The sequence below is a fragment of the Elgaria multicarinata genome, chromosome 17, assembly GCF_023053635.1.
Source record: "Elgaria multicarinata webbii isolate HBS135686 ecotype San Diego chromosome 17, rElgMul1.1.pri, whole genome shotgun sequence".
In the NCBI taxonomy this organism is placed as follows: domain Eukaryota; kingdom Metazoa; phylum Chordata; class Lepidosauria; order Squamata; family Anguidae; genus Elgaria; species Elgaria multicarinata.
Genome location: NC_086187.1, coordinates 8,953,041 through 8,977,588, shown reverse-complemented (window position 1 = coordinate 8,977,588; position 24,548 = coordinate 8,953,041). Strand labels below are relative to the sequence as shown.

General features: G+C 42.9%; 1 protein-coding gene across 19 annotated transcripts in view; it reads left to right on the top strand.

The window, feature by feature from the left end:
* The window catches only part of RBFOX1 (RNA binding fox-1 homolog 1), a 1,470,150-nt gene that overhangs the window by 1,433,439 nt on the left and 12,163 nt on the right, over window positions 1-24,548 (top strand). For 3 of the 19 annotated variants that reach the window (XM_063143451.1, XM_063143445.1, XM_063143452.1), the window contains one exon: window positions 12,916-12,968. The exons of the other annotated variants lie outside the window; for them this stretch is intronic. In XM_063143451.1, the coding sequence (XP_062999521.1) occupies window positions 12,916-12,968 (53 nt within the window). The remainder of the gene's footprint in view (window positions 1-12,915; window positions 12,969-24,548) is intronic. 19 annotated transcript variants of the gene reach the window in all.

Genomic DNA, 24,548 nt, shown 5'->3' with positions numbered 1-24,548 from the left:
AGAGTGCTGGCCGAGATGGACCCTTGGTCTGATCCAGCATGGCACTTCTGATGTTCTTAAATTGGTTCCAGGAGTTCATTTGGGTGGGATGGTATTGATTTGCTAGTACCTGCTTCTAGCCTTGTTTGGGAACAGTGATTAGGTCCCTAATCACCAGTGGTGACAGCGTGGGAATGTGTCCTATTTTTCAGAGGACAGTCCTCTCTTTGAAGGGCTGTGCAGTCTGACTAGTCCTGTTCAAAAAATAAAGATCCCTAAGAATGGAGATATGCAATCTTGAAGTTGCCCTTCAATAATTTGCACCTGGGCAGCAGATTGAGGAGGCAGACAGGTCACTAGGGTGAGATCTGTTGTATTTTTATTTACAAGATACCAAATATTCCTAAGTTTGCATCTATATATATTCATTAACATATGCATGTTTTTTATATACAAATCTGCCCTCTTTTTTCACAACTTCAAAGAGGCCACCCTAAGCGGCAACAAGACACTTGGATTTGGTGCACCCTCGTTTCATTCCTGGCACAGAGGCTCCTGGGTTTGAGAACCAGTGTGGAGTAGTGGCTAGAGTGTTGGATTGGAAGTCGGGAGATCCGGGTTCTAGTCCCCACTCAGCCATGGAAGCTCACTGGGTGACTTTGGGCCAGTCACAGACTCTCAGCCCAACCTATTATTATGATGATTATGATTATGATTATATTTACTTGTATCCTGCCTTTTGCCCAATACTGGGCCTCAAGGCAGTCTTACAAAGTTTAAAACATACATTGTAAAAGCTAGGAGAAGAAATGTAAAACCCCCCAAAAAACATTTATACACAACAAAGTTATAAGTGATTAACATAGATGGAGGACCAAATTAGTCTCCAAAGGCATGTTAGAACAACCAAGTTTTAGCCTGCTTCCAAAAGCCCATCACAGGGTTGTTGTTGTGAGGATAAAATGGAGAGGAGGAGGATTATGTACACTTTTTTTTTCCCTTGGAAGAAAGAAAAGTGGGATGTAAATGTAATAATGAATGAATAATAACTTTTGGAGTGAATTAGCTAACTGAAAGGTAATTCCTGAGACCCAAGAAAAGTTTCATTTCATAAACTCTCTCTCTCTCTCTCTCTCTCACACACACACACACACACACCCCAATAGAAAAATACCTTGCGGAGTTAGCCTTCCCTTTTGATGAATTTTTTAATCCCCAGTATATCAATACTTCCTCGGGAAGTGCTGATAAGAGATAAATCCCTCTGCTGTGCCTCTCGGTTTCAAACATGGAGTTATAGAAAGCCACAATGGAGAATTAATGACTTCACTTGGTAAAAAAAACAAAGAAAGAGTTTCTGACCCCAGGCTGCCCAAATAATTTGGTAGCGGGCAATGGGTGTGTGTGTGTGCATTTTAACTTCTTTGAAGACACACCTAGACAGTTGCGAAAGGCCCGGAATATAGGGTTCACGCTCTGGATAGCCCTTCTACAGCGTGCAGGTGAAGGTCCACATGATTTACAATGACTGCTTCTCTATAGTATTTTTTTTTCTTGAAAATGCCCAGGGGAAAGTTTGTAGGCTAGCTTTCCCTTCAAACTGCTAATTTTTGTGTGACAGGATTTTTCATTAGACAAGAAGACAAAGACAAAAAAAACTTACCTTGTATCACTATGCAGTGGCCCAGAAAGTAGCTTATTATTACCACCTCATTGCTATTTCTGTGAACCAGGCCTGGGTTGTGTGTGTGTGTGTGTGTGTGTTTTGTAGTGGGTAATTGATTCAATTAGTGGGAGGAATTTCAGCAGCTGTCCTTTGTATGCATGCAACACCTGGAGAAATTCCCTCTTCATCACAACTGTTAAAGCTGCAGGAGTCCTGCCTAGCGTGAACAGATATAAAAGAGGGAAGGGCTCCTGCTGTGATGAAGAGGGGATTTCACCAGGTGCTGCACGCATAAAAATGACACTTCCTGAAATTCCTTTTACAACTGTTAAAGGCACAGAAGCCCTGTCCTCTTTTTACATGGTCACCCTAAGTGGATCCACATTGCAGTTAAGTGGGGAAGGTTTTGCTCTCCTGATGGTAATGAATGAATTTCAAAATATTTCTATACCATCCTTCATTTAAAAATGAAACAATCCCAAAGCCATTTACAAGATATGCTCATGATGAAATACGATAAAGCCGAGAGGGAGGGAGGGAGAGGGAGAGACCATAAAGCAGTGATGCAACGATAAAAATATCATTAAAATAACCAGGGGCAGCTGGCAAGGGAACATGTGAGCAAAGAAAAGAATCTTAAGTTGTCCATGGAAATACTCCACCCTATGACCCCTCCAGACTTTTGTGGGGAGTTCATTCCAAATTGTGGACACCACAACTGAGAAATCCCACCATGGCCAAATGAACCTCAGTAGGTCACGATATGGCAAGCGAGGTTTGGTATAGAATGGGCAATCAAGACCCATTCGCTGATCCTGGTGGAAATGAGAACTGCTAGAACTGGTTTGTTGATGTGGATCAACATAGCTGCCTTGGGACATAAGAAGAGCCCTGATGGATCAAACCAAGGGCCCATCTAGTCCAGCACTCTGCTCAAGTAGTGACCGACCAACCAGCCATCAACCAGGGAATCACTAGCAGGACATGGTGCAACAGCACCCTCCCACCTGCATTCCCCAGCAACTGGTGCACACAAGGCTTGCTGCCTCAAGGTACTGGAGGCAGCACATAGCCATCAGGGCTAGTAGGAGCCATTGATAGCCTCCTCCTCCTCCAGGAATGTATCCAACCCCCTTTTAAAAGCCATCGAATTGATGGCCACATCCTGAGGTACTTAATTCCATATTTCAACTATGCACTTTGTGAAGATGTACTTCCTTTATCTGTCCTGAATATCCCATCAATCAGCTTCATGGAATGACCCCATTTTGTTCTAGTATTATGGGAGAAAAATGTCTCCCTATCCACGTTCTCCACAAAATGCATAAGTTTGTACACTGCTTTGAATTCGGGGCTCTCCTTGGGGTTGGGCCATGGAGGCTGTCATGATGAGCACATGTATTTCAGAATTTCCCACTACACTGCTGGTGGCAAGAACAACTCTTTGCCACCAGAATGAATGACAGCTCTTCACGAGCGTTGCAGAAGCTAAAGATATGCACTGAGAGAACTAATGAGGCATGGCCTCACTAATGTTCCTAATACCAGGAAGGGGAAGTAAATTTTGCCCCCCTCAGCTCAATCTCAGATTTAGGGCAGTTTACTTTGCCCCGTTGATCAATGCACATTCCAGTCCACATGGCTATGTATTACCTAGTGCTGAGCTAAAATCTGCAGTTCTATTTCTACGCCTACTGTGTATAGGACTGAGGTTGTAGGACTGTTTGGCTTTTGGATGGTGGTATATGAACAGTGGTGAAATATGGAATAAATGTACCAGTAACAGCCATTTTGCTGGGTACTGCTAGCTACCACTGTTTTTTTAACCCACAAGACTCCCGGGAGAGTGGGTGCCCTCACTCTGATTTGACTTCATAGTGAGAGTGGTTGCCCTCCCCCTGATTTGACTTAATGGTTATTTGCACTCAGGAATCTTTATTTTTGTTTGCTATTGTTCTTGAATTCTGTAATACACCTACAATTTAAATATATTTCAAAAAAGATGGCATGTAAGTCAAATCAGATTTATGGCAATGCCTCACGAAACCCCTCTTCAGAGTCTTGTGAATTCTAGAGAGTGTGTTCAACAAGAACTACAGCAAGAATAACAACATAAAGACTGTGTGTATATGGGAGGGGGCGGGGGCTGTTTCACAAAACCTTTCCCACCAAAACCAGAACTCCCACTTCCCAGCCAAAAAAATTCTAAAGAAAATTTTCACCACAGCTCTAGTTTTAGATTGAGGTGGGTTTTTTTGGCCATACAGGAGTAGGACAGAGTATTGGAGAAATTGGCAGAATGTTAGAAGATGGCTTTCATGTAGATCTAGATCTTTGACTTCATTGTGTAAAACATGCAATAGAGTATAACTTTTGAGACAGCAAACATGTTGGTACTGCCTTTATGTGTTGAAATAAACACTGTAAAGTTGCTAATAGTTTTTGAGCTTAAAGGTACTGGAAATTAGAGGAAGGTAACAGAAAGTTGTGTCATCTGAACAGGTTCAGAGCCACACTAAGCCACCATAGTTAAGCATTTTGAGCTGAAGATTATGGCATGTGTACCATAGTGTAGCATGTTGTGTGAACCATTCCTAACAATGGTGGCCACATAACCACAGTTTAAACACATCCACTAACCTGCAAAAGGGTTAGCAGCCTAACCGTGGCTTAGTGTGTTGTCTCAACAGGCCCTCTATAAAATAGCCTTGATATTAATATAAAGGATCTGAAGGTGGAGAGCAAAATAAAAATAAATAGTCTGGGGAAAATAAAATAAAAAAGCAACCCATGGAATGCTTCTCCGTCAATTAAGGTGAAAATTCCACTGTGCCAGGCCCTAATGTGACTGGAATTTGCAGTAATAAAGAAACTTATACAATACGGAAGTTAATTTGATAGAATTACCCAAAGGAAATGAATATCCTGTATTATTCTTAAAGACCCAGAATGGCTACCAAGATGGAGATGCCAAGTGATCATTTGTATAAATGGACCACAATTCCTTTCCTGCATTCTCATTCAGCAACCAAATGAGAAATGGCCCCACATGACTAAATATTTAACAGCACAGAAAATTGGGAGGAAAACCAAACAAACAAATAGATATATTTTTCGGCAGACATTTATTGCACACATCTGTGCAAGTACGCCACAATAATTGTATATATAGGGTTGTTTTTTTAAACAACAACAACAACAACAACACGTTGCTACTTTAGAAATATTTGCTCTTTGTATTCAGGCAGTTGTCAGCATGTTTTGCAGGCTTTTGAATACCCGTCGCCTCCAGCGTGTTATCTGGGGCACACAGCCAACAACAGGATTGTTTGCATGTCCCCGTGTCCTATAGACATGAGGTTGTGACATGTGATTGTCTCCCTACACAGCGCTCATTCTGTGATGAATGTTCAGTGGTGTGTTACCATGCAGCTATAGACTTCCAACCATCCTGTATACCCAAGATAAGATATTCTATAAGACAGGTATCAAAAGAATGGAGAAAATGCCTGGGCATGCACAGTAAATATCTTCAGAAATGGCAGATAGCATGCACTTTTTTCAACTGCATGCTCCAGGAATTAATTAATAAATTAATTAATTTTCTCTGTGTAGTCAGTTATCCATGCCAAGCACGCACACACACGCGCGCGCACACACACACACACACACACACACAACCCCTCCCTCTTCACATTTTGTTAAAAAATAATAATATGCAGAACACCTTTGGGCTGGTTCACATGTGCATGAGTTGAAGAGAGTAGTGTCTTGTTTGGCTGAAAATGAACTATTCCAAATTAAATGGTAGCCTGAACAACACATTTCATATCATCCAGTGACCACCTCAAAAGCAATGCTCTCCCCTCATGGATTTGGTTTGCACTTTCAAATGTTGAGTAATCAGGTGATTTACACCTGATTCTTAGTCTCCTTTTTCTTTGGAAGATCTTACATGTGACTTGCCCAAACAACGAGAGTTTGACCCAGTTCACACGACACAACAGCCCACTGTCACTTAATTTAGCTTCAGGGGATCTTGTGTCATGCTGGACACCCTTTTTGTATGGAGCCTATGGATGCCCTTGCTTGCTGTGTCATGTGAACCCAACATCATGGGTTGTTTGAGGGTGTAGACAATGTCAAACGACCCTAAAACAAGCTATGGCTTATTAAGGGTTGTGTACCCCTCAAACAATTCACAATGCCAACTTCACCTGATGCAGCAATCTATGAGTGTGAGACCACTGCCAGTTGCATATTCAAAATGGTGGCCAACGTGCTCTGCTAAGCCCTGTGGGGAAATTAACCCATGGTGGCTTACCATTAAAGGCAAACAGAGCCACTGGCTGATTAACAATGTGATGCCAGGGGTTCACATTGGTCATAGCTAGACCTAAGGTTTATCCCTGGATCATCCAGGGGTCAAACCTGTTCATCTAGGTGACACACAGGGGATCCAGTGCTCAGGCAGGGGCGAACCCTGGATGATCCCAGGATAAACCTTAGGTCTAGCTGTGGCCATTGTCAGGCACTTGCCTAGGTACATACACCAATAGTCTCCTGCTGACCTCCAGAGTGTCCTGTGTTAGCTGCCTTGGTTACCAAAAAACATCCCAGGCCAATGTTCCAGCAGACAAGCTTTAAGTTCAGGCAAATGCAGAAGTACTCCAGATAACAGGCACAGGGTCGAGGCACAGGCAGGCAGTCCAATACAAAGAGTCAGGCAAAGCAGGAGTGGTCAAACAGGTAAAGGGTCAGAAGGAGTCAGGCAGTCCAATACCTGCATAATCCAGTAGCAGAGTCAAACAGAAGTCCAAAATCATAGCTAAGAGGCAGGGTCAGGAAACCAGGCAAACACCACAAGATAAGCTAGTAAAACATTGTTTCCAGCAACCAGCAAGCTCTCACTGCTGGCTTTTATTCACAAGGCTGCTGAGCCTCTGCTGTTGTCCATCAGAGTTCTCTGGCCAGAACACTACTCCTGAAAAGTTGCCTTCTTTTGACGAGACCGTTTTATCAAATGATCACTTCTTATAGGAGGCCTACTGGCCTGTCGCTTGAGGTGATGACACTCCTGGGGGTCAGGAGATTGCTCAGCCTCTGCTCCAGAGTCAGAGTCCCCCCCCCCATGTCAGGGAAGGACCTGGAGTCATCTCCCCTGAAGTCCCAGGCTTCTCCTGGTCTGGTGCCCATGATTGATGTGGTGGCTTCCTGGTTTCTGGGGGCTCTATTTCCTCCCCTAAGGAGGATTCCTCTAGCAAGGGCACGACACAGAGACCACTGTTCCTGCTCCTCCTGCTTCTCCCTGGTACTGTTGCTGCCTGTTCACTTCTCCAAAAGTGTGAGCAGTGACAAGAGCAAGGAACAGAAACACAAGCCTCCACTTGCCTTGCTTTCTCCTTCAAGGCAGGATTTGGACCACATGAAGAGGGCAAGAGGGCAATGCCAAGGAGGCAGGCCTACTCAGATGGGGGGGGGAGTTCAAGGGTGTCCTGCCAAACATGCAAAATGGTGGCCGTAAAGGGCCATTTCCACAACATCAAGAAGGGGGCCGCTGTTGGACACTCCCGTACTGCTCACTGAGACCTCTGGGGTTCGCATGACTCTGCGAATGGGCGGTGAGTGGCAGCAGTGACTCCGTGAGCACCCACTGAGTGCCGGCTTGGGTTAGTCCCTCAATCCCTAGCCTAGTTGCAAACATCATTGAGAATGATGTCTGGTGGTGTCACAGATAGGACAGGTGTTTAGTGTAGGGCAAGTATTTTGTCACCAGCCAGCATACATGGGGCACCAGATAAAGAAAAGGGTGTGATCTGAACAAGCTCATCAAATTCCCTCTTCATCTCAACCGTTAAAGCTGCTCTAGCTATACTAGAGTGATGAGATATAAAAGAGGGCAGGGCTTCTATAGCTTTAACTGTTGAGCTGAAGAGGGCATTTCACCAGGTGCTGCATGCATTCCAATGGCAACTGCTGAAATTCCCTTTTTTACACAACCGTCAAAGATACAGGAGCCCAGTCCTCCTTTCCATATGGTCACCCTATACGCCCCTGCCTCTACCTGTTGCCTCCTTAGAAATCTCCATCCTCACAGCTTTTTTGTCCTTCCAAGTCATCCAGAGAGAGATCAGCCATGTTACCCATGGGTGGGATTTAGTAGTGAATCTATGGCTGCACCTAGGATGGAGCAATGCTGGAACTGACTGAAAATGTAGCAGACTCCATTGTGGCTCAGTTCTGATGTCAGCAACTGCTGTGACGCTGGACACATACATAGAACACATACATAGAAAGGTTCTACACCAATCTGACATGGTGACATCATTATTGAGCACAAGTGATGCACATTGACAACTATTTCATCAGAAACATTTCTGGACGTCCTAGGGCATGCTGTATTTCAGTAGGTGTGCCAGCAGAAGTGGAATCTCTAGAATAGGGCTAGACAATCTGGTCCACCCGAGATCTTTTGGACTACAATTCCCATAACCCTTTGCTGATGGTAACGATAGCAGGGACTCATGGGGATTGTAGTTCAATAGATTTGGAGGCCCCCAGGTTGAGTACTCCTGCTCTAGAAGATGGAAAAATCTGAGTCCACCAACCCTCTTTTTTCTGTAGGGGAATTGTTTTGGCTATCTCTAGCTTGAGGGAATTCACTGACTCTTTCAGATTACTGTTCACTGTGTCATGAGATGTGTAATCTTTTTTGCAAACACTTCATGAAATGCAGGGGATGTGTGATAAAGTATTTGTATGGCTGCTTTTTTATTATTATTATTATTTTAATTGTGAAATTTCGTCAACAACCACATTATAAAAGGAAAGAATGGTGAGAAGTATATACATAAGATTCAGTACAGATCCATGTATGAATCTGTTTTTCTCTTGTTTTCTCTTCTTTTCATAATTGTTACTGCTGTTGTTGAAATTTCACACACTCAAAAAGAGCCGTCATAAAGGGTGAGCCACTCGGCCAAGCCAGGAGTCGGATGAAACCCAGCTCCTTTGTGAGGCTACACATGTTTGCTTGGGGGGGAAACCATCCTGTGTCAGCCCCGCCTGGAGCTGCATAGCTCCAAGTAGGTGAGACAGTGAGGTCCCCAAAGGCAAGCCATATCCTGGGTTGATAGCCACACAGCCCCCGAGGACCAGGCCTCCGAACCTGCCAATCACCATAAAGGTGCCCTAACCGATATCCTAAGATTCCCACACAACTCTGCCAATTTCTGTAAACCGCCCAGAGAGCCCTGGCTATGGGAGCAGTATATAAATGCAATAAACAAATAAAAATAAATAAATAATAATGAATCAACCTATTTTTCCACTCTCGACTAATTTTAAGTTCCAATATGGAGTAGGCAAAAAAACTTTACACTGGAGAAAATCTGTGGCAGGTAAAATTCCTACTCCATCCCTCCCCTAAAAAGGGGGCAGCTGGCTAATCCCATGCTAGATTAGGGCAGGAGGGTGAGAGCCAGAAAACAAAAGAGGCCGGGTAAGCACACGGGGCTTGCCTTTATAGGCTGAGACCTGCCCAAACCTCACATTGCCTATATGTATCAGAAGCACGTGTATCATCAATTCCTCCCCCGCCCCCTTCTGCAACAGCTTGTTCCCGCCTTAGCTGTCCCAGCTCAGTGGGAAAAGGTTTTTGTATGACTGCTTTGATCCAAGGCCAGCTATAATATATTTGGGATTTACCACTTGCCAAGAACTATTTTTGTGTATTTTTCCAGCCGAGAACAAAGTCCCCCCACAAATCCCTGGATACCTAAGTTACAGTTCAACCTTCAGTTCGTTTTCAAGCGATCAAAAAAATAAAAACAAAACTCGCTGAGATCATATTTATTACCTATGATCAACAAGTCCCTAGATGTGCCTTAGAATGATAAGACCATAGAATAGTAGTGTTGGAAGGGGGCTACAAGGCCATCGAGTCCAACCCCCTGCTCAAGGCAGGAATCCACCTTAAAGCATCCCTGACAGATGACTGTCCAGCTGCCTCTTGAAGGCCCCTAGTGTGGGAGAGCCCACCACCTCCCTAGATTGACCCAGCCTCATGGGAAAGGGCAGAAATGTTCATGACAGTAAAAAGGGAAGCATATTTCTAAAGTGGTTCCAATTTTTAAAGTGATCCATCAGACTGCTAAGCTGAAGTGCTTGAATGTAGTTGATTGCAAGAGACTTTTCAAAAGTTTTGTTCAGCTGTCAGGGTGTGTTGTGGCTGCAGGAAAGCAAATGGTATTTTGGGCTGCATTAATAGAAGTAAAACTTCCAAATCATGCAAGGTACTGGTTCCCCTCTATTTGGTGCTGGTTAAGCCTCTTCTTGAGTATTGCATCCAGTTCTGGGCACCACACTTCTAGAACAATGCAGACAAGCTGGAGCGTGTTCAGAGGAGGGCAACGAGGATGATCAGGGGTCTGGAAACAAAGCCCTATGAAGAGAGACTGAAAGAACTGGGCATGTTTAGCCTGGAGAAGAGAAGATTGAGGGGAGACATGATAGCACTCTTCAAATACTTAAAAGGTTGTCACACAGAGGAGGGTCAGGACCTCTACTCGACTATTCGAGAATGCAGGACATAGAATAATGGGTTCAAGTTACAAGAAGCCAGATTCTAGCTGGCCATCAGGAAAAACTTCCTGACTGTTAGAGCTGTATGACAATGGAACCCATGACCTAGGGAGATTGTGGGCTCTCCCACACTAGAGGCCTTCAAGAGGCAGCTGGTCAGCCATCTGTCAGGGATGCTTTAAGGTGGATTCCTGCATTCACCAGGGGGTTGGACTCAATTACTGTATAGGCCCCTTCCAACTCTACTATTTTGTTCTGACTTTATACTGTTAGTTTTACCCTACCCAGTGCCTGTTTACCCTACCCTGTGCCTGTTTGCATTCTCTTCCCCTCCTTATTGCTTTATTATGATTTTATTAGAATGTAAGCCTATGCGGCAGGGTGTTGCTATTTACTGTTTTACTCGGTACAGCACCATGTACATTGATGGTGCTTTATAAATAAATAAATAAATAATAATAATAATAATAATAATAATAATAATAATAATAATAATAATAATTCTAAGATTCTATCCCATGATGGCTCTGTGATTAAGAAATCCAATTGCATATGCTGACTGCCCTTGACAGTTTTTAAAAGCAGAAGTACAAGCAATATCCATCAATGGACTGAATCCTGCTTGCACCTGGCGCTACACCACATATTATCATGATGGCAGCTGAATTCATCCATAGCACTGCAGGATGAAATGCTAGTTAACCTGTTTTTGCGGTAGAACTAAATTCACAGGTTAGATAGCAATATGATGGGCTGAAGTGTGCATTCCCAGAGTGTGTGCGGTCACAAGGTTTGTCTGCATCAGAAAAAAAAAAAAACTTGAAGTAGTGCGTGCATCCTGGAATCATATTGGCATAGGGCATTCACCTGTCATGTGTTTCATGTTCAATAGCAATCTTTTGCCGTGTTTCAATTCTTTTTCCTACATCAGACTATATAATGCCAGCATGGCAAATCTGCAGTGCACACACAGCCCTAAGCCACAGTCCACCGTCAGAGTGATCCCACTGGCTTTAATAAAACTGGGAATAAATGGTAGCAGAGTGTTGGTGTTGGTGGTCGTGGGGCAACGTAACTAGTGTTCAAGATGTGAGTGCTTTGGCTTAACTGGGTTGAGGATCACAGTGACAGGCACTTACCAACCACCCAATCAGCATCTTGCCTGCCATTTTGTATTGCTTTTACAGAGCATGACTTCAGCTTCTATGTTGCGGAGGTTTGGGGCCAACCCCGTGGGCAAATAACAGCACATTCTCCTTTGCGCTGGTGCACAACCACCATTCCTTTCAATGGTGCTTGCACAGTATTCCCAAGCAGTCGTGCATGGTGCATTGTGTGTGCCCTTGATCTACACACTTTGCTTCTGCCAGCCTTCCATTGGAATGAATGCATGAGTAAATGAGGCATGACGAGCCAGAATGGCTATGTGGTCTTTTATTACTACTACTATTATTATTATTATTATTATCATCATCATCATTATTATTATCATCATCATCATCATCATCATCATCATTATCATCATCATCATCATCATCATTATTATTATTCCTATTTAAAATGGTGACAATGTTCTTAGCTCTTTTCTCCCCTCCTTTCATAGCACTCTTTTAGAGGGCAGAACAAAAGAATTTGGCAGGAGAAGGTTTAAAATATCAGTTTTGTAGCTTCATAAGGTATCTCGTGACCAATCGAAATCAGCGTGGGAATGACGACGTGTTAGGATATATTATGTCATAAATGCTTTCAGTAGAATTACAGATTTATTTTTCATGCTCACATCAGGGGGCTGTCTATGCAGCTTCTTTGCCCTGTGGTGGCTGCGCAGTGGTGCTGCGTCAGTTATGCAATGCAGCCGCTGACCACAGCCACTGCAGGGCAAATAGTTCAAGCTGTGCTGTATAAAAACCGGGGACTTAACCCCATTTTTCTCTTTGGAGCAAGGGCACCTCAGCCCTTCCGCCATCTGACCCTGCTCCAGTGTCTACTTGGGGGTGGTCCAGGGTGGATGGTGACCGCTGATTGGTCACCCGAACCCCAGGAACAGGGTGGGCTCCAGTACCCGGTTGGCCAGAACCCTCCCCCATGCTCCCTGCTGGTGTGGGGATTTCCCTCCCCCACCCCACAGCAGTGATACTACGGGGTTTCAGGGGGGTAGGAGCGGCAGAGCGGTGCCATGAAGACAGGCCCTAGGTTAGAAATGCTAAAGTGTTTTTTGTTTGTTTGTTTAAACTTTCAGTATTTGCTTCCCCTCTTCGTTTTCGTTTTGCTAGGTTATTCGTATCCCCCTTTATAATAAAGAGTTTTTAGAACCAAAATATCATCATCATTTGCCTGAATGTCGCTTGTACATTTGTCCAAATGTAGCTCCCTTTACAAATGGGAACGTATCGAAGTATAATTTAGCATGAGACCTTTCGTTGCTCTAAAACTGAAGTTTCCAGGGCTGGAATTTGTATACAGTCCATCTCCTAATGTCACATTATGTCATCAGAAAGATCCCAGCATGTCTACCTCATGATCCTTAGAAACCGCCCAGTTTACGAGATATGTCAACGCTCCTGCTCTCTACATTCATTAAAATTAAGCACCTTTCTCCTTAACCCATCCGTAAACATAAAGTCAATCAGCAGCTAGCACATTTCCCCGTCAGCAAGCAGTATTGTGAATTTTATCTTCTCTTGCAGAAATCAATTCGTCTTCGTTGCAACAGATGAAATTTCTTGTAACACCTCTGCAGGTAACAATCATTGCTACTTCTTGATGCATCCATCCGAGTCTCAATATCCTTTTACACATGCCGCAGTTAATCACTAGAGAAAGCCTAGTAAAGCCCATAAGATAAATCTTTGGAATAGCTTCGCTCAGTTGTAGCTCAAAGCCTCTAGGCTTTGGCGTAGGAAACACATTAGCTTATTCTGCTGACGTTGATGTTTTGTTTCACGATTACATGATCTAGGAAAGTAACCGCTATTTTGAAGTTTCTTTAAACACAGACACACACACAAACCCCTCGGCAATGTGGCAAGAAGGAAGGTTCTAGAAAATGCAACCAATTGCAACCAATTAGACTTCAATTAGCCAGATCCAATCACACATGCTTACATTGATGTGGTTACTACTGCCACACCATGCTGTTTGGTGACTGTTACTCCGACACTGGCTCTAAATCTGTGTGAAGAGGTCAACGCATAAGATTCTTTCTGGCAGCGTTTTCCCACAACACAGGGAATCCCAGCATGTTGGGATGTGTAACATTATGTAAATATACCCTTGAGAATAACTTTAGAGGTAGAATCCTTCACATGTGCTCAGATTGGCTTGGGACTACCCATGAAGGTACATGAAGGCAATCCTTGGTGCAAAGTTTAATGGGCCTTAGCTCATGTTCACTGGGACCACCTGGAGATTGTAGAGTCTCCTTTTGAGTAGATCCTTCTCTGACCCCTAAGCAACAAACACTTAAGCAGGGAAGTGGCAGATGTGTGGGGAGAGGGTGGAGTCAGACAGACATCCACTTGCTCACCCCTCACCCCTGGACTGGAGTCCACAGACACCACTGGCCAACCAACATGCTCCCTTCCCTAGCTGCCATTTTGTTGGAAACGGGGGGGGGGCTTGTTAATTTATGTAAAGGGGCTTTTTAATGCAAATGATGGCCGTAAATAAGCCCATTTATGCAATGTTACAGGTGTAAGTGGTCTAACTAGCCTGCAATGTTGTGTAAATGGGCTTATATACAGCTGCCATTTGTGTAAAAAGAATGAGCCATCATGTCCTACAAAATGGCAGCTCGATGAGGGATCAGGTGGCTGTGTGCCACTTGCTTGGCACTGTAGACCAGTTGGTGGCTTGTGCTCCATGTCCCACGTTGAACAGGGTCAGGCAGCCAATGGGGAACCAATGTGTGACATGCAAGGCAGACCCAGGGAAGTTCACCCTTCCCTACCCTTTAAGCTATGTCTAAAATCCAGTTGGGTTTTCAAGACATTGGCTGTGTTCAGACAACACAATAGTCAATGGTGGTTTAAGTAGTCAACTGTTGGTTATTGTGTTGTCTGTCAGGCAAAAACCACCCCACAGTTGACTATTTCCTCAAAATAACCAATGGAGGTAACCAACATTCTGCAGGGTTGACAATCTGCCCATCCATTGTTTTGTTTGTTGTCTGTTGGGCTCAGTGGACTATTTTGCAGGGTTGAGTGGACTATCTCAGTTGGCTACAGAGTTCCCGGGCAGGAGGCTGCTGGGATAGCACCGGGAGGATTGAGAGAGGAGGGAGGGAGGGCAGAGAGAAGAGCAGGGGCTGTGTCAGTCAAATGCCGGGTTGACTATTAGTCCCAACCACTCCATAGCTGTTTAGGAACTTTTTGGCTGGGTTCAGATGATACACTAATCAACCAGGGTGGCAGTGGTGTAATAGGAACAAAATGGAAAACAACCACTGATAAACGTGTCATCCAAACCTGGCTATTGTGTTCCTAGATAAACAACTCTCGAGTTGACTATTAACTCACCATTGAGTATTGTGTTGTTCAAACACAGTCATTGTGTGGATTCCATGGACCTTGGGGTTGGCTGAGCACTTTCCTGCTTGTCATGGAGAAAAGCAAAGTTAAGGCTCAGATGGTTTCACAGTGAGCCTCCCTAATCATTGATAAAATATTTAGTTTCACCTGCCCCAGCACAGCTAATGATCTATTTACATGACACATTAGTAGCACAATTAGAAGTAAGACCTATTGCATTCAGTGCCACTTACTCCCAGGTAAGTGTGTATATGATTTCAACTGGTATAACTGATGCATCAGTAATACAGAGAGAGAGAGAGAGACAGACACAGAGACAGAGACAGAGACAGAGATTTTCCTTTATTTCTATAATAGTTATGAGAATACTGTTAAAAATCCCTAGCCAAGCAGCTCCATCAAACTGAAGTTTAACTCCTGGTTTATTCCTTACAACTATTCCTGAATGTGCTCCTAATATGTTTCACACATGGCCAGTGGTATTTCTGTGCTAATTTACTATTAGAAATATTGTATTGCTTCCTCTGGGCTTCTTGTACAAGGCAGTAGAAATAGTTCAGGAAAAGAGTATGACTACTTCTATCCTCCCAAGAAGAAACAGTTGGGTAGAACCTCCCAGGCACCTTTATTTTGGCAAAGGAATATGGCTGCTACTTCCTGCCGCAGCCTGGAGGAGGAATAGCAATAGTTCAGTCCTCACTCCAGATGTTGTTGGCCTCAGCCAACATGGCCAATGGGAGATGGAGTCCAATAGCTTGTGGAGGTCCACAGGTCAAAGCATAATTCCCAGAGTTTCTTAAAAAGAGAAGACAAATTAAACCAGTGTAAGCTTGGGAGGGGCGGTGGCTCAGTGGCAGAGGCCCTGGTTTGCATGTCGAAGGTTCCAGGGTCAATAACTCAGCATCTCCAGGAAGGGCCAGAAGAACTCATGCCTGAAAGCCTGAAGAGCTGCTGCCAGTCAGTGTTGACAATACTGGGCTAGATGGACCAATGGTCTGACTCAGTACAAGGCAGCTTCATAAGTTCCCAATCATTGAGTCTGATCATGCTTCAAGACAGACCGTTTGGAGAGTAGTGATCATTTCCATTACTGGCTCCACTCTATGGAAGTTGTTAATTGGGATGGATGGGAAGACGCCATGTGATTGGAGCTGGGTTATGCTTGATGTTCCCTGAAGATAAGATGTAGGTGGTAGTGGAGGTAATCAAACCCATATGCAAAACAGGACAGACTTCTTGGCCAGGATCACTCTGAATTAATTCATTAAGTAGGTGAACAGGCCGGGAAAACACGATGTTGCCAGTATTTCCTGTTTGCTTTTTTCCTTGCAATGTCTACTGCAATACAACTTGTAACACCCTGCCAACCTGTGAGTTGCATGGAGAGATGCACAACATGGTGATGCCACATCATATGTGGTATTATAGCAGTTGTTGCAAGAAAAAACATGGAGTGGCAGCCGGTCCATGTCTCTTCATGCCTATTCCTGTACTCTCAGAGCCTATAGAGAAGGAAACAGACTGGGGCATCATATTCTAGCCCAGTCAACATGAACATACCACAATTTTTTAGGTTAATGGAGTGCCAGGTTGCCTTTCCCCCATGGTTCCATCCACATTGTGTCTGCCCGCCCCCCCCCCCCCGGATGCTAAGTGAGTTCCTTCCCACACTTCCCACATGATTTCTGGGTTCTTTCATTAAGGGGATTCAAAGGGACTGAAGCCACAGGGAACTATGACCATGCCCACCCCAAATGTGAGAATCTAGTAACAGCCCTGCTCTAGAAGGGTTGAAGGATGAGCTTGAACAAGCTGTGTATCTATAGGGAGACTCGCCGCATTCTTTCAACATTGTCTCTCTTCATTTCTACTGTTCTGTTGATGCAAGTACCTGGGTGCACATTAGAAGATGCTTAGTTTTTGCAAACTTGCAGCTTTACAGCACATTGTGAAGAAGTCCTGTTTGCTAATTCAGACTGCATGCTTCAGTGGGTAGATCTATCAACTAAACCATTAGTCGATTAATAATTGGTAGCAACTTTTAATAATTGAAGGCCATGTTTAATCAATAAAAGCTGAAGGCCAAGGCCATTCTGGTTTTGAGGCTATTATGTTTCAGTTACTTTGCTGCAATTGAGAATGAAAACATATGATTTTTCAAGATGGGTTTTACTTCTAGAAACAAATGCCTGGTAGCTTGTGTTTATTATATTGTTAAGTTACTACACATTTCCTCAATATCTAAAAAAAAGATGCACCACTTATAAAGAGATGTTGGTAATTTGCGACATTTTTTACCAGTTAAAAGACAAGTGATAAATCAGTAGTCAGCCTCCTGTGTAATGAAATAAGTGTGATTTTATTCTACATTTCAGTTAGAGAAGGGATTAATTTAATCATGCTATGTTAAAAGCAAACAAAAGCTATGTGGAATCCAGTGATGACAGTTTGTGTTCAACAGACAATTTCGTTCTGCTGTGCTTTGCGTTCTTCTTTCCAGCCACAACTCACAATGAATCCAGTAGAACTAGATGGTTTGAAAAAGTTTGATACACAATGAACTCCACAGCCAATGTTCATTGGTGATGCTGCTAGATTTTTACCGTGTCTCTCTGAACCATTGGTTGGACTGTTTCAGATAAGGCTAGCCTTACCTTATTTCCAAAGTGTAATAACTTCATAAGTCAACACACGGTAGAGAAAAGGCCTTGTGTGAATCCAGATTTTAATTTCCTTTGTTGGGACTAACAACTCTGGTTGGGAGATTTCCCAGAAGAAAGAACATATTTTGTAGGTGCTTTTTGTTTTTAATAAATGCTGGACTTTCTAGGAGAGTTGAGGAATACACAGTCTAGATCAGTCATCTTATTTGTGGAAGGCTAGGAGTACAACCTGATGCAGGTTTAGACATTTAAAAAGTCCTACAACTCCAGCATGCCGCAGCATACTCCTGGGTCATGCTGGGAGATATAGCCCCCATTTCTGTTTAAACTAGGGATGTTGGAGAAACCCACAATGGAATCAAAGTTTGGATTTCTATGAGTCTGAGCTCTGGATTCATCAGAGGACCTGCTTTTCCCAAGTTGCACCAATTCTGCAGTGTTTTGTATTTTTTTTTACTTTCCAGAATTTTACGCAAATTTAGTTATAAAATCAAATGAACAAAAAACAAAGAAAAACATTAGCCCTTAAATGCTCATTTCCCCCATAAGATAAATCATGAAAATGCACATTTGGGGGCGGGATTAACACGTTTCAGGGGAGTTACACAGTTTTCCAAGTGCAAATTTGCACAAATGTGAATTTCTGGAAATGTGAATTTGCACAACTTCAGGAAATAGGGAAAAAAAGATTTTGTGCATGAGCAGATAACGAAACGCAAGGTACTTGACAATCCATGAAATGCAGATGGTTTTACAAAATCTGTAAATCCCTAATTTCAACCCTTAGTGATCTTAATGGTATTTACTTTTGGAAAGGAGAATATATATTTACTCTGTATTATGATGAGCAGAAGAATAAGAGGGTTTTGCGCCTTTAATGTAATAGATGTGTGAAAAGAGAGATATTGGGGTTTGCAAGTTGTAATGAATGAGTGTGAAAATCTGCTCCTGCTGACATTGTTCCATGTATAATTGTTTCATATACAACTGTTAAAGGTAGAACATTGTTATCCTCCATCAAATCTGGGCACCCTGCATCTTTTCCAGAGATGAAAACTTATGTTTCTTTCACAAAGTAACTTTAATGGCCACATATTTGCAGTTGCTTTTGCCTTACATTGAAACACTCAGCTGCTTCCCCTCCCCTTTCCATTCCTTTCCCCCCTTCTTCTTACTTTTCCATCCCATCTTGAGATTTTCCTGATACAATGTTGTTGCGAGGAAAACAGCTGGGCCAGGCCTAGGAACGTATGAGAATTCGTTCGGGTCCACTTTCACTCTGAATTTGCCCCATTCACAATCGCAAATGTGAAGAGTGTGTGCAATTTTCCAGAAAAACCTCACGTGTTTCCAAAACTGTGGCCACATTTTTTAAAAGTGAATTGAAAACAATGTTTAGTTTTTTTAAGAAAAAGATTTACTTAAAATGTATACTTTCCAGGGCCCTGTTCAGACGACACGCTAAGCCATAGTGGTTAAGCTTTTTGACACACTTAGCGTGTTGTGTGAACCATTCCTAACCATGGTGGCTACATAACCATGGTTTAAATATGCTCACTAACCACTTGGCTAACCATTGTTTATGATGTTGTCTGTACAGGCCCATGCCTTAGTCTGTTGGGGAAAATGTACTTTGCATGCACACTTTTTAAAAAAGTGCACTAAAATGTGCACTTTTTCAGCTTGAAAACAACAACTAACATTTGGCAGCAGGAATGGTGAAAAATGATCTTAGACATGAAAACAGAAAAGTCTTGATGAGCACGAACATTGCTGATTCTTCCACCCATAGTTAGATCTGTGCCAGTCCTATCCTCCAAAGGGGTGGGTGGGATCTTGCATAAAATAGACAGTCTTATTTTTTCAGAGTTGTTATAATACAGCATCTTTGTTCCCAATGGATTTACTGCATTTGAGGTTGCTTGCAGAAACATTTTCAGGATTTATGGATCTAGGGCATGTCCTGATCAAAAAACATATATCCAGATTCATATTCCATCACCTTTCTAATTAATAAATGCATGTCCCACACATTAATATAAAACATTCCCATGGGCAAAAGAGCTCTGATCATGCTAGAGAAAGAACAAGATGGGCTTTATGTATGTACGCCACCCATAGATGCTGTGTGAGTGCTTTTTGTGTGCATTCCCATACATACGTATGCACATAGCCAGGTGCTGGGAAATCCATGGGAGTAAAAGGAATGTCTGTTTTTCGCAGCCATGCTTTCAATGGCTGTTCCATAAGTTGTCAATTCAAGCTTGTTATCCCGAAGCAGCAATACTTGGGCTTTATTCAGCAAAGACAATGATAATGATGATGATGATGATGATGATGATGATAAATTGATACATGGTGGTGATAAATTATCTACACTATCTGCCAACGGCGAAAAGTTCCAGGAGCAGCAATGTTGTCATCTGATCCTTTGGCACATTGCCTCTGTAGCAGTTCCTTTGTTTAGAAGTTTGCCTTCCCCAACCTGGGGCCCTCCAGATGTTTTGGACTTCAACTCTCATCAGCCTCAGCCAACATGGCCCATGGGCATGCTGGAAGTTGTGATCTAAAACATCTGAAGAGCACCAGGTTGGGGAAGGCTGAAGGTGAGCATTAGTGGAGGCAAAGACGCACTACTCCAATGCAGAAGACCCCACAAGGGAAGAGGACCGTAAAACACCAAATTGTATTCAGCCAATCGTCTCCTATACCTGCCTAGTACTATGGGCATGAGGGTTTATCCCAGGGATCACCCCGGGATCATCCCTGTGCATCCACATGACAAACATGGGATCCCGGGGGCAGGAAGGGATGATCCTTCCCTTTCCCCGTGATAGGTGGGATGGCTTTAAACCTGATTTTTCCCACGGTCTTGAGATCGTCCTGTGACCGTGGGATGTGTGGGCCGCCATCCCAGTTTCTTCTGCAATTTGCTGGGAATCGGGCACGGAGCTCTTCAGGAGGGGGAACGGGATCTTTTATTATTATAATAATAATAATAATAATAATAATAATAATAATAATAATAATAATAATAATAATATAACCCTACCTTTAGTGATGGAGCGCTCGTGGGCACATTTTCAATAAAAACAAAACAAAAATGGTGGGCATGATGTCCTCTTCCTCCTGGGATGTAGCACGCCGTGTGTAGACTGAGGGGGAGGATCTTGTGATCACCATATCGTGAGATCCTCCCCCGTCCCCTCCCTAGGTCTAGACATGCCCAGGGTTTCTCTGATGGGGAAACTCTCCCTCCCCCACCTCTTCTTCCTCTTTTTCCTCCTTTCACACACACACACATGCACACACACTTAATATCTGTTTCTTTTCCTTAGCTGGAAGAATGTCAGTCTTCCTCCAAGTTCTAATGGGTATCTCAATAATAATAATAATAATAATAATAATAACAACAACAACAACAACAACAACAACAACAACAACACCATAGAGTTTCCCAGTTAAATTCTAACCATTCAGTCTTACCAGAAATCTACAAGAGAGGTGTGCAGAGCAGATCTGTCCCTCCCTGAAATTTGGGGTGGTGCGACATGGAGCATGTTCTCTGCTCCAATTTTCGGAGGTGGTCTGTCTCTCTGCACTGCCAGATTACTCATCGGAAAACTGCTCCGTTTTCAAAGAACCATGTTATCGTCAATGGGAATTAACAAAAATGCATAATCTCTGTCATTTTTAAAGATAAAGAGATGAACCTTGGCACCCTGGTAGCTCTTAAGTAGGGCTTTAGGCATACAAAGTGTTAAGCAGATCCCTTCATCCTGTGTTTTTTTAGGATTTTTTTTAAAAAAAACCCAATCACATTCACACTTGATTCTGCATTAATTCACAGTTCCAGCCTTGACTTCGCTGATGCACAGTAAAGGATAAAACCTTCCTCCATAAATGGAAGGGGGAGGGAAGGCAGTTGAATGCTTGACAAGCTAGCCTTCTAATCCTAAAGCACACTTTATGAGCGTTTCCAACCAATGGGCTTTGGGCGAAGCCAAGGATGGGATTGTGAGATGGCCATTCTTCTAATGCTGCCAGGCTTCATTATAAATAAAAGCCTTAAACTGGTTTTCAATTATCGTAACTCCCTAGTCCCAGGACCTATTCTTTTGAAACTAATGCTCGGCTTGGATCCTGCTGAACTAACACATCCGTGGGACTTTGCTAGCTACCCCTTTTTTTGTTTTGTCTTATAAGAAATAGCAGCCTCATGGCATTAGGCAGCTGCACCCCCTGAGGTTGTCACATAGAGGAGGGCCAGGATTTCTTCTCGATCCTCTCAGAGTGCAGGACACGGAATAACGGGCTCAAGTGGCAGGAGTGTTAGAGCAGTATGACAATGGAACCAGTGGTCCAGGGAGGTAGCGGGCTCTCCCACACTAGAGACCTTCAAGAGGCAGCTGGACAACCATCTGTCAGGGATGCTTTAAGGCAGATTCCTGCATTGAGCTGGGGGTTGGACTCGATGGCCTTAAAGCCCCCTTCCAATTCTACTATTCTATGATTCTATGACAGAGGCCACCTGGCCCAGCAGACAGGTCATCACATTATGGTGAGATGGTTGTATTTTGATTTAAATTATAACTATCATTTCTAAATTGGCACCAGCACATATAAATTACCATATGCAAAGCTTATGCAAATCACCCTCCATTTTTCTCCCGGTTTTTTTTTTGGATGATGCATGTCCTCTTTTCGGTGATGCATAAGTGGCCACCCTACACCTTCCTTTTCTCTGTGAAAAGCAGGGAAATATATTGCCATTTCTGCAGTGAAAGCCCTGGAATATACTATGCTAAGGTGCACAATTAATTTCCCATGATAAATTCAACGATTCCCTCTGTTGGTGCTTTTAAGATCCTTTTATCACTGCAGTAAACCAGGGTGTATGGATGACAGGGGACTTGGCGTGTGTGTGTGTGTGTGTGTGTGTGTGTGTGTGTGTTTAAATCACTGCAGGTTAGCTGTTAGGATAAAAATTGCAACTATGTGGACCCTGGATGAAAACAAGTAGACCCTTGCATTATCCTCTCTTTCTTGCATAGCTGAAGTTTGATTAATCCTTGTCTCTGATCCAGCAACATACACTGGCAAACCTTTCTGGCATCTTTGTCATGATCTCTTTGACAGCTTGCCTTTCTCATGCTCACAGTTCTAGGTCACTTCGCATGGCTAGTCAAATGTGACGACTTGACAAGATTAAGGCGAGCCGGAGTTCTGCAAATTGTAAATGGAGGGGGTTGTACTCCAAGCCTCTGTTGATAACAAAGCAGTGCAAGAATTATTATTATTATTATTATTATTATTATTATTATTATTATTATTATTATTCCTTTTTGCACAACCATGTGTGTGGGTCTTTGTATGCATGAACACAGCTTGGAGAACATAAAGGTAATCCTAAGGTTATGCCATTTTTCGTCCCATAATAGGGCAAATGGGATTAATCAGAAACAGACCATTGAATTTGGGTATTTCTATGTTTGGTGTGAGTGTGAACATGTGTATGTACAGCAGGCCTGCAAAGCTTATGACCCACCATGGGGAAATAAAAGACTTTTGCTGCATGAGCTCAGACTTTTATAAAGCTCACCCACAGATTCCACAGTGGGTCAGCTTTCCTTCTGTCAGGCAGATTCTACAGACTTGTGGACCATTCCCCTAACTCTTGGGAATTTTGCATGATTTTTTTTCATATATATATATATATATATATATATATATATATATATATATTTAATTACATTTATATTCCGCCCCACAGCCGAAGCTCTCTGGGCGGTTTACAAAAGTTAAAAACAATGAACCTTAAAACAGATATACAAAATTTTAAACAACTAAAGGTATAAAAAACAACAATATCCATTTAAATTGTGTGTGTATATGGCCAAAGATGTGCATTTCTCCCATAGGCTAACGTGTGAAAATGTGCATTGGGGGGAGGATTTGCACATTTTGGGGAAATTTGTGCATTTTTGCCGATGTGAGTGTGCAACTTCAGAAACTTAAAAAATAAATCAACCCGATTTCGTCAGTGGGCACTGGGCAGAACGAAAGGGCTTTGATAATCTGTGAAACACAGACAGAACACCGTCTGAACATCCCTACACACAGGATAGTAGTAGAGACTGGGACTACAGCAGAAGGAAAAAGTTTAAAGCGCCCCACCTCCCATTCAAGGATCTTGACTGGGTTTCCCATGTTTGCTTTTGAGTAAGTTAAACAGGGGAGGCATTTAGTTTACCCCTAAGGTTTCTCTACTACAGTCCTCAAGAAGGATGATAATAAGAACACAATCAGTGTGATGTGTACTCAGATGTCAAGTCATCCAGTGGGATTCATGTGCATAAGTAGCTTCATGCACACTTTCAGCCCATGGGGAGTCAGATGTGCAAATGCATGCATATGTATGCCCACATTTTGATGCTCATCTGGCCCCCATTGAACTGGTTTGTATACCCATATTTATTTATTTATTTAAAAAAGATGCACAACCCCATCTAGGGCCATATGCTGTTGTATGTAACTAGATCTGGTTAGGGGCTTGATTTATTTAACAACAGGGGGAAAATGAATCTTGTAGCCTGTGGACATTGTGCAAATGATCCAAATCTAGACCTCATGGAAAAGGGAGCTAATGTAGTGACTAGATTACCATACAAAAGGAGGACAAGGCTCCTGTATCTTTAACAGTTGCACAGGAAAGGGAATTTCAGCAGGTGTCCTTTGTAGGTATGCAGCACCTGGTGGAATTCCCTCTTCATCACAACAGTTAAAGCTGCAAGAACCCTGCTTTCTTTTGTATTTGGTGGCTTTGGTATAGCTCTTGCAGCTTTAACTGTTGTGATAAAGAGGGAATTGCTGAAATTCCCTTTTCTACACAGCTGTTAAAGATACAGGAGCCCTGTCCTCCTTTTCATATGGTCACCCTACTCTAGAAGATCCCTGGTTTCTGGTCTCTTAGCTTCAGCTTTTCTCCTGACTGATTTCTTTTGGGAGCATTAACTCAATTTGGCAGTATTCAGAACAAAAATAAAACAACGTCCTTACGTTTCTATTCTTTCCATTTTTCTCCCCTTTCCTAACCATCTCTCTCATAGAATCAGCAAAGTACATGTT